At 50.8% G+C, this 10,303-nt stretch overlaps 1 protein-coding gene across 1 annotated transcript in view; it reads left to right on the forward strand.

The window, feature by feature from the left end:
- EDA (ectodysplasin A) overlaps positions 1 to 10,125 on the forward strand; it is a 442,092-nt gene extending 431,967 nt beyond the window's left edge. Inside the window, 4 exon segments of the mRNA NM_001014770.2 lie at positions 336 to 370; positions 1,315 to 1,366; positions 4,033 to 4,163; positions 6,023 to 10,125. Of these exon segments, the coding sequence (NP_001014770.1) occupies positions 336 to 370; positions 1,315 to 1,366; positions 4,033 to 4,163; positions 6,023 to 6,274 (470 nt within the window). The 3' untranslated portion in view covers positions 6,275 to 10,125.
- The last annotated feature ends 178 nt before the right edge of the window (positions 10,126 to 10,303 follow it).

The following is a 10,303-nucleotide window of genomic DNA, read 5'->3' on the forward strand; positions in this document are numbered from 1 at the left end:
ATGGCAATGCTCTCTCTGAAGAAAATAAAGGGAGCCAAAGACTAAAGCAAACGGCACAGTCTCGGGGTCACATAGTGACAGGAAGGCACTCTCACCTGTCTCTCCCAGCGCAGAGTGAAGCTTGCCCTGGGGCCAGCATTACCAAGAGGCCAGTTTACCTGCTGGACGCTGAGCCCACTGAAGAGGCAGGTCAGGGAGGAGTAAGAGAAGTGAGTGGTGTCCTCTCCCATCCCAGGGCTTGGCTGCCCAGAGCAAGTCTTACCACCACTCACTGCCTAGCTGAGGAGATAGGGAAGTAGAAGCATGCCCTCTGATTGCCCTGTCCTATTTTTCAGGTACTGCTGATAAAGCTGGACCTCGAGAAAACCAGGTTGGCTGGAAATGGCTCTCTTCTGGGGAGGAGGGAAGGCCACGAGGCTAGAGCCACCTTTGAGTGGCTCCCTATTAAGTTTGCTGAGACTCATAAAAAAAAAAAAAGTTTGCTGAGGCTTTGTTTTGTGTGGATATCCTGGAGGTCCAGAGGTTGTTCACTCACAGCCCCCTCCCATCTCCAGGAACAGAAAAGCTTTGCCCCAGGGCCCGCCTGTAACTACCTGTAACTAAGGAATCGAAGCCTTGCCACAGACATTTTTTCCCATGCACAGAAGACAGTGGGTCACCATAGCCAGGCTCAGTCGTCCGCAGAAATGAGCTGCCAGTCAAGCCTAGCCACCTGAGCCTCCGACTTCCCACCCACACCAGACACCTTGTCAGCACTCAGACTGCCTGGGATCTGGAGCTTGAAAACCAGTCAACCAGCTCCAGGCCAAACCCCGCCTGGGTTTCTGCCTTAATGGCCTGAAGGGCTCCTGCCTTGTCTTTGAGCTTCCTAATCTGTTTCTATTGGCAAGTTCTGCTGCCTTTGCCTTGTCTCATGTCAGACTCTCTTACTACAGCTGTTTGGCCACAGTTAGAAATACACACAGCTGCACAGTGCTTGATGGCTTGCAGAGAATTTTATATCCATCACCTCATTTGATCTTCCAGTGTCCCCCTGTAAGAGAGGCCAGACAGAGATTCTTAAAATCCCCATTTCATAGTTAGGGAAATGAGGCTCAGTGGCATTCCACTCTCCTGAGGTCACCCAGCCAGGCAGGAAGTGACGGAGCTACAAATCACAGTACCAATCACCAGCAGATCCCAGGTCCCTGGCATCCCAGGACAGGAGAAAGGGATCAGAACTGGGAAATGAGATTGGAAGCCAGAGGGGGAAACATGTTAGCTGGTGGCTGAATGAGCATTCAGTGACTACTCTCTCTGTCCTTATCCTCCCAGCCAGCTGTGGTGCATCTACAGGGCCAAGGGTCAGCAATTCAAGTCAAGAATGGTAAGAGTCAAAGTAGGCTCTCCCCTAAGAGGAGCCCTCCGCCCTCCCTCCTCCCTCCGCCCTCCCTCCTCCTTCCTCCCTAGGGGCAGCAGTGGTCTTCAAAGAATCACAGCCTAGCTACTGCCTGGTCCCTGAAGGACCCTGGGTGGCAGGGGCCATTCTCTGCTCTCTTTGCGCTCTACTGGCTGTCCTGGGTAATTACTTGCACCTAGACCGGTTCTAAATGCACATAAATTGCATTTAGAATCACGGGTGGAAGAAGCAGAAAGGGACTTGATATATCACCAAGATGGGGAATTCTAGGTAGATGGAGGTTTGTATCAGAGTCACCAAGGAAATTTGTGTAGTTCGATTGACATTTTCACGGTACAAACTAGAGAAGGTAAAACTACAGAAAATTAAATTCTTCGTGTCTGATGGGTCTCCACGGAAAATGGGTGGAGGGAGCATTTCTAGGGAGGGGGGTGGTTGTGGAAGGGAAGGCATGCTAGACTCTCCAGGGGGTATGGGATGCTAGTACCTATAAAAAAAAAGGCGGGGACAGATTTAAGGGGATTAAGAAAACTGATTTAATGTAATCCCTGCATTTAAAAGCTGGGGAACCAGAGTCCCAGAGAGAATGGATCATACGGTAAGAAATCATACTGCCTTATATTTGTCCGGTACTTTAGAGTTTTCAACATGCATTCTTTTGTCTTTCATTTTATGGGATCCTCACAACAGCCAGTGATGTAGGTATCAGCTCCTTTTTGCAGAGACAGAAGCTGAAGCTTAGAGAGGTTAATTAACTGGCCCAAGATTTCAGTTGACTGTAGGAGCTGGCATTCAAAACTATGTCTGATTCTTTCCACGGCACTATGCTACTTCAGTGATGTGCGTACCACTCTACTGAATGATTAGGTTCATTTTCTCCCCCAAAGAAACATGAACATTCATTAAAGAAGAGCACTTTGAAATAATGTCCAGTCCCCAGGGTGTACACAGCCTGGAATGCATGAACCCCCAGGAGCCTCGAGAAGCAGCAAGCCAGCCAAGATGCCAGATGCTTACAGAGCTTGAAGTGGGAGGGGCTTGGAGTGCAGACAGTAAATGAAGGCTAAGAAACCTGCTGCATGGGGACAGATCCTAAGAGTCCAGTCAGTCCTGAACTGGCTGTGCTGAGCTTCCTTAATGATTGGGCTTAGCTACATCCAGGACTGCTACCTGGATGCCTGCACTTTAATTTCCTCCAGAGTATAAGTAGGGACAGAATAGTGGCAAAACCCAAGCAGTCCTGCTAGGACCAGGTGCCTGGGGCCCTGGGACCCTGGGGCCGTGGATGGGCCATGATCACCATCTGTCCATGGAGAAGTGAGGCTGCCAGGAAATAGATTTGCCTGGATGGACAGGTGGCCTCCATGCTTATTCTATGCCAGAAGCAACAGAGTTCGCTCCCACTACCACACAACAAGACCGGTTCTAACCTCTCTGGGCCAATCCCTTGGAGTAGCTTATGCTGATATTTAGCTCTACCAACAGCCAGAAGGAGGGGGGGAGGAAAGACATCATGCAGAGCAGTCATTTGGAGGGACAGACCAGGGCATCTCCTCCTAACTCCTATCCCACCCGCTGTCGCCTCGAGGGAAGATGGCCACCTATTCCAGGAGGTTCGTGTCTTCACATCTCAGAGAGGCAGGCCTCCTGAGACTAGCCATAGAAGGACATTCACAACTTCTCAGGTGAAGAATGGATGGTTTTGAGGGGTAAAGGCCCCCAGGGCTTGGACTCTCTCCTCTGGTGGTAAGAAGGAACATCCCTCTTTCTGCAGGATTGAAAGGGAAGCTTTTCCTCTGCCTTCACACACTGGCTCTCACTGTCCAACAAAGGTGACAGGACTTGCCCTCTGCCCTCAACGGGGTTGGGCTGACAGATGCTTCACCAGGGGTGCAACTCCCAGACCCCCTCACCAGCCCCTGAGCTGGTTCTAGTGCTGCTTAGTGGTTTATCTCTTACTCTCATAAAGATCCCCCTCTCCTATGGGGCCTTATTTCTGTCAGTCACTCATTCCAGCTGCTATGAAGTATACCTCACACGCCCCCACCACCGATCCCTAAGGTTCTCCAGGTAGACATTTCCTTGGGCTGAGTGGTTTCATGGGGGACCCAGGGAAGCCTTCCAGAAAGGACTGGGCATGAAAGCACTGTGAAAAAGGAACTTTTAAGGAGATGAACAAAACCCACAAACGGATAAGACAGGAGAAGGACTCAGGAGCTATGGCTAGAGAAATAGAATACAATAATAAGACCTAGCCTGCCACTCAGTGTCTGAATTTTGCCTGTGCAGGCCCTAGAACAACAAAGAAAATAGGGCAGCATGCCCACTCTCTTCTTACCCTCACCCCCAATTCCAGCTAGAAAGTGTTAGTTAAGGACCCTTCCAGATAGAGGGGTCAGGAAAGGAGAGAAGGAGACAAATAAGTGGACCTTGGGGGCCTGAGACATGCCTGGCAGCCGCTTGACAAACAGAATACTCTATCTGCTTCCACATGCTGTTCTTAAAGCTTGGCCTCCTGGCCTAGCCACTTGGTGTTGGCACTGGGATGGGGGAGGTGCCACTCGACATCTCTTGTTTCTGTTGCCCAGATTATCCTGACATGTACTGAGTGACTGCCCTTCTCTCATACTGAGATCTTTCAGGTGGAGTGCTCAATGACTGGTCTCGCATCACCATGAACCCCAAGGTGTTTAAGCTACATCCCCGCAGCGGGGAGCTGGAGGTACTGGTGGACGGCACCTACTTCATCTATAGTCAGGTAGAAGTGAGTACGGTCTTAGGCCTAACTCTTCTTGTATCCAGAATGCAGATCCGTTGCAGGCCACATAGGGGCACTGTGGAGCCAGCCAAGACCTGCTAACCTCCTGCTTTCTGGGGTGACTGGGGTGGGGGCCCTACACTGGGAGGGAGTGGAAAGGAGAAAAGAGAGAAGGGCCAGTTGGAGTTGGGGTTTCCTACCGTCCCCCTCCCCACCACGGCCAGTTATTGTTGAAAAACTGCAAAGAGACCCCTCCCACACTCTGCCATCTGACATTCCCCTGCTGAGCTCCAGGCCCTGATTTCCGACACTGAGCTGTTGAGCTCCAGGGCTAAACTTGATCTCTGATTCAGTGTATATCCCTTGAAAGTCACTGGCAGAGCAGCTGAGCACCCCTTAGCCCCCCAACACCGCTAGCTTTACATTAAATAGTGCTCCTGCAAACTGTCTCTCCACCTCAAAAACATTTTTGACAGGGTTTCCTTCCTCTTTCTCCCATCTGCTTATCTCCCTCTCTGGGTCTCTGTCATTTCTTCTTCCACCCCATCATCACTCTCCCGGCCCTTTTGGCCCTTGGTTTTTGTCCTTTGCCTGCCCAGCCACTTCTACCCCTGTTGTTTGCTTCCCCTGGGGTGCCTCCTCAGAGCTAGAGGTAGATGAACCCTGAGGTTGAGCCTTCTGTGGGGCGGGCAGTAGCAGGCAGATGGACAGGACTACGGAGTCAACAGAAGGGTCTCACGGGAGAGTGGCCGGAGAAGGTGGGTTAACAAGCATTTGCTCAGCCCATCACCAAGCATCCTGGCACAGCTTGGGACCTGACCCAAGAAATCATAGGCCACCTGGATACACTACTTGTCCTGAAGAGCCAACGGAGGGAGCAACCTTTCATAAAGTGATTTAGGATGACACTTTGGAGGGGTTCCCAATCCCCAGGGGGGATATGGGTGTAATCCAAATGTCCTATAGGCCATTTCTCCTAAACTCCTTTTATTGGGGGGGGGGTGGATCAAAGCTTGGGGTGGGATATTTTCTGGACCCAGAATAGAATTGGGAGTGGCCTCATACCTTGAGCCCCATGAAAGCTCGGAAAATCCTCCCCCTTGAAACCAGGCCATTGAACGTATGTTAGCACTTCCTTTGAGCCACAAAGTAAAGTTAGGGGCCTGGGTTTTGTCCTTCCAAATTCTGCAGCTCATTTGTGGTGGATAGCACCACCATTCCCCTCCCCTGTCTCCCTGGATCTGTTTCTTTAATCATCAGAGGGCCAAGGGACACTGTAAAAATCAGTGAGAGAAATTCAGTCATGGGGGAGGGGGAGCTGCAAGCTGAGTGAGAAGCTGTCCTTCAAGAGTTTAAGAAATGGCAAGTTGTCACAGTGACCTCTCTGGGGAATCAGAGACTTCTAAGATCAGACACAAAAAGTCCTTGGGGCATGGCACTGGACGTTCATGTGTGTTCATTCATCTGTAGCACTGATTGAGCACCTAACGCGTGCAGAACACCCTGCCTCCTGCCAGGGCTGAGCCGGGTGGAGGGCAGGAGAGCTACCCAAGACAGAAAGGTGTGGTTCCTGCCCACACAGAGTGAAGGACTGGTGTGCTATTCAAAAGCGATTTGCTTTGCCCCCTGAGCCCCACCGAGTAGGGGAAGCGCAGCGTATAAGCCCATCATCACCTTGCCTTCCTGTTGAGCAATGAACACCCCCTCAGGTGGCACTGGCACCGCCCCCCATACACACACAGTGTGCTGTGCTGTGCCAGGAGACAGCTCAGCTGAGTCTGAGCTGGTCCTGTCTGTTGGTTGCAGGGAAGGGCCCCACCCTCTGCTTCCCCTCCCCCCATCCCTTCTTGTTGCCTCTCACCCAGGTATACTATATCAACTTCACTGACTTTGCCAGCTATGAGGTGGTGGTGGATGAGAAGCCCTTCCTGCAGTGTACCCGCAGCATTGAGACCGGCAAGACCAACTACAATACTTGTTATACTGCAGGCGTCTGCCTCCTCAAAGCCCGGCAGAAGATTGCGGTGAAGATGGTGCACGCCGACATCTCTATCAATATGAGCAAGCACACCACCTTCTTTGGGGCCATCAGGCTGGGTGAGGCCCCAGCATCCTAGACTCCCTCCTGTTTTCTGCCCCTGCCCATGCCCATGTCCCAGGTTTGGGAGCCAGGACTCCCAGAACCTCACAGTGCTGCTGTGGAGTGAGGTATGTGGGTGTTGCAGCCACAGAGATCAATACCCCAGTGCTATTTATTCCCCAGTGACTCCAGGATGACAAGGCCTGCTTAACTTTTCAGAATGACCTTGGATTAACAGGATGGTTGACGGGGCCCCAGGGTTTGCAGGAAGCAGGACCCTCTTCCTCTGCTCCATGTCAACTGGATTATGGCATGACTCTTCAACCTTCAGGTCCCTGTGGTCAGAATTACAGTTTCTTGCACTAAAATGGGGTTCCAGGGCAGCAGGCAAGAGAAAGCAAAGGTGTACTCCAGACTGTGGGGGCAAGCCTCTGATCCTAAGGGGCTGTTGTTCCTCTCTTGGGTAGGGCTGGGGTCAAGAGTTGGGGGGAAGGAGAGTGTTGAAGCCAAAGCAGAGGGGCAGGGAGGGGAAAGGCAGCCACTTGCGGCAGAGACCTAGGGAGAAACCGACCAAGCAGGCATTCTGGGAAGTGGAAGCCTTGCTGATCCACGAGGTGGCCCTGCTGGAGGGTCAGAGGGTCGGAGAGCTCTTCCTACTCAGGCTGAGAGCCACTTGGCAGCTTGCCGGGCTTTGGGGACAAGGAGGTTTGCTCTTCTCCAAGCAGTTGCAGGGAATGGCCACAAACCCTCCTGCACAAGAACCTGAGGGCAAATTTGGGGCCACACGTCTTTCACTTTGTTTACAGCCACGTTCCATGCTCAGAAAAATTTCTGGGTCCCCTCCTGATCGCCCCCTTTCCCAGCCTGACCAGAATTCCTGTCTTCTTTCTCCACAGAGCCTACCTCTGTCTAAGACAGGTGCCTCACCTGGGACTTGTGCTTATGTGAGTCTGGGATACTCTTTCAATGACCTGGGCACAACGAGACTTTTCTGTTTATTAAGCAATGCAAATATTCATCTAGTCAACTTGTGTCTGGGGACAAAGTGTTGGACTGGATGACCTCTGGGAGTCCCTTCAAATTCGAATATCTAGGCAGCTTCTATGATAACCTAAGAAAATTCACAACCCCTAGCCTGCTCCTCCTAGGCATCAGCAAGGCAGAACTTTTCTGCCTGACCTCAAAAGGGCAAGAAGTGAGATAGGACAGTGGGGTTTTGTTTTGTTTTGTTTTTTGTTTTTTTGTTTTGTTTTGTTTTGTTTTTTTTGTTTTGTTTTTTGAGTTTGCTGTGACCCAGTGGCCATTAGCCTAGTCCCTACCCAAAAGGACAGCAGCTGATGCCCTACTGACCCACCTTGCTTCACTCTGGCTTCAGAAAGCCACAGCAGAGTCACCAAAGATTCCAGTGCTGGTGGTCTGATTCTAGGCTCAAGAGAAGCCAGCATCTAGGCATTGGGCAAGGCTCTGCCCTGTAGTCAGATCCAAAGACACCTCCCCACCCCCTGACCCCAGCTTCCCCACTGGATCATATAATGGGACCACTCAAGGGCCTTATCTCTAACTGCCTGGGGCCAGCCTGGTTTCTGGATGACGGGTCTAGCCCAAAGCTGGGACAGGCCAATCTTGTACAGTGTGCTACTTTAGCTCCCAAAACAAGTTACCTTTGAGGGGATGGGCAAAAGCCCCTTCAGGCAGCTAAAATCCACCAAGAACAGGTACTCATTTCTCCACTGTGCCTTCCCTTTCCAAACAATTGTAATGCTCAGCCCTTCACAGGTCAGGGCCCAAGGTGGTGGGCTATGCCTCCATTGCCTGGTTGCTAATGACAACCTTGCAAACCAATTTGGGGTGGACTTTTGGCATGTGTCTGGCCCAGGCTCCTGTAAAGTGCCTTAGGCAGTCCTCAGTTGTAGCAAAAACGGAAGGGAACCTCTCCTTCATATTTGGAAAGTACTTTCTCTCTCATTATCTCCTTTGATAATATGATGAATCCCATTGTTTAGACAAGGCTCTCAGAGGTGAAGTGCTTTGACCAGGATCTTAACCAGTTTAAGCCTCAGACCTGGCAGGTCTAACTCCAAAGCTATGCCATTATGCTGCAGCATTGAGTTGAATTTGTGGTCTAGAGAGAACCAATAAAAATGGGAATAAGGACCCAAAATTCTTCAGTGTCCCAGAGAGAAATGCAGAAATGCTCATTTTCATTTCTTGATGTTCTTTTGGCTGCCAGGGGCTTTGTGGCAAAAGAGTAGGACATTTCTTTGGGAAACACCCATAAGCCTTAGAGCTCTTTTGGTCAGAGGAATTGTCTTGGTACCATGTCTAAGCAGCAGGCCTCCAGTACCCACCGAACTGTACCCCTTATGGTCTTCCACCCACCCAATGAATGACCCAACCACCCATCGTGTACGGAAACCCCTGCCACAGGCAAAGTTGTCCACTGGTTCCCCTACAGACAGGTTATGGGAGCTAGTCCACTTCCCACAGCTACTAAGGGACTCCTTAGCCCTTTCTCTCCATACCACAAAGAGCTTTGTACCCCCAGGATATCTCCTAATGGAGGAAAGACCTGAGAGAGGACTGGCTCTAAAGCCAAATGTGTGTGAGGAGAGGGAAGGAAAAGGCTTCTTAATTGTACCCCTAAGGAACAGTCTGACACCCACCCTGTTGTCCAGGCATGGAGGGGATCATAGTGGGAATAGAATTTGCACAGGGAAAAAAAAGAATTTGCACAGGACCCTTTAGCCATTATGAATCCTCAAAAGGAACTAGAGGGGGGGAAGGTGATGAAGGAAGCAATAGACAGCTGGGGAGCCCTGTTGCAGTGAAGTCATTGACAAAGTGATGAAGCAATTTACTAGTAAGAGGATGTGGAAATAGATTTACAGTCTGGAATTGCGCTGACCTGAGTTCACCAGAGGGCCAAGGCTAGCATAGAGAATGGGGATGAGGACATTTGTGAGCAAGCAGATGGCAGAGGTTTGAAGGAGAATTGCATGGCGGAGGCCTTTGCCAGCTGCTTGGGCTTCGGCAGCCAAAGCTGGCATAAAAGGCAGCCATTGGGGGCTGCTTGGCCACTGGTTTCTTGGGAAATGTAGTCTTTGCCTTCTGTTCCCCTGCATCCATCCTGAGCCAAATTTCTTTTGCTAAGCAGGAAAGGGCCAGGAACAAAGACTTTGATCCATGTGTGAGTATGTGTGTTTTATGTAACTTCCAGTGGATGCAGATAGATTTCAGAGAAATTTAGAGCGAGAACCAGAGGCCCAGAGATGGAAGGCGACCTGTCCAAAGTGAACAAGCTGTGACCTACAGACTCAAAGGAGTGAGGGGGTGGAGCAGTCTCTGTCCCACGGGGACCCCTCCTTTCTTCTGCCCAGAGACTCAAGGCTAGAAGCACTCCCTTTCAGGAGCCTGGCAGGGCAGGGAAAAGGGCAGCTGCAGCTGCCACCAGAACTCTTATCCCCGAGACATTCTCCCTGCTCCGGTCTCTGGACTGGAAGGCTCTGGGCTGGCCCAATACCAGGAAGTTCTGAGGCTCCCATGGCATTGCCTCAGCCTCCCTTCCCTGCCCAGAGGCTCCCCTAGGCCATGTGAGCACAAAGAAGGAACCTATCGTTTCTTTTCATTCCTGTCAGGGCTTTCTCCAAAAGGACTTGGGGTATGTCATTTCTTGATCCAAAATACTTCCACCTGGGGTGAGGGGGTGAGCTTTGTGGTAAGAATGGCCTGGAGTAGGCCCAGTGCTGCTTTGGGGGGGGGGGTTCTTAATCCAGTGTGAGATACTATGTATATAAACTATATATAATGTATATAAACTGGGATGTAAGTTTGTGTAAATTAATGGTTTGTTCTTTGCAAATAAAGCTTTTTCCTCCCTTGTTCTTGAAATGGACTTAAATATGCCCTATATGGCAGGTGCTTCTTTGCAAGCATTGCCACACATGAGCTAGGGGAAGGACCAAGGCACCTACTTCAGAGAGCACAACTGAAGGAAGGAGGTCTGAAGATCCTGTCAGAACATATTACATCCTCTCTGTGTCCCAGACCACACACACCCCCATCCCCA

This window comes from Canis lupus, chromosome X, assembly GCF_011100685.1.
Source record: "Canis lupus familiaris isolate Mischka breed German Shepherd chromosome X, alternate assembly UU_Cfam_GSD_1.0, whole genome shotgun sequence".
Lineage (NCBI taxonomy): Eukaryota > Metazoa > Chordata > Mammalia > Carnivora > Canidae > Canis > Canis lupus.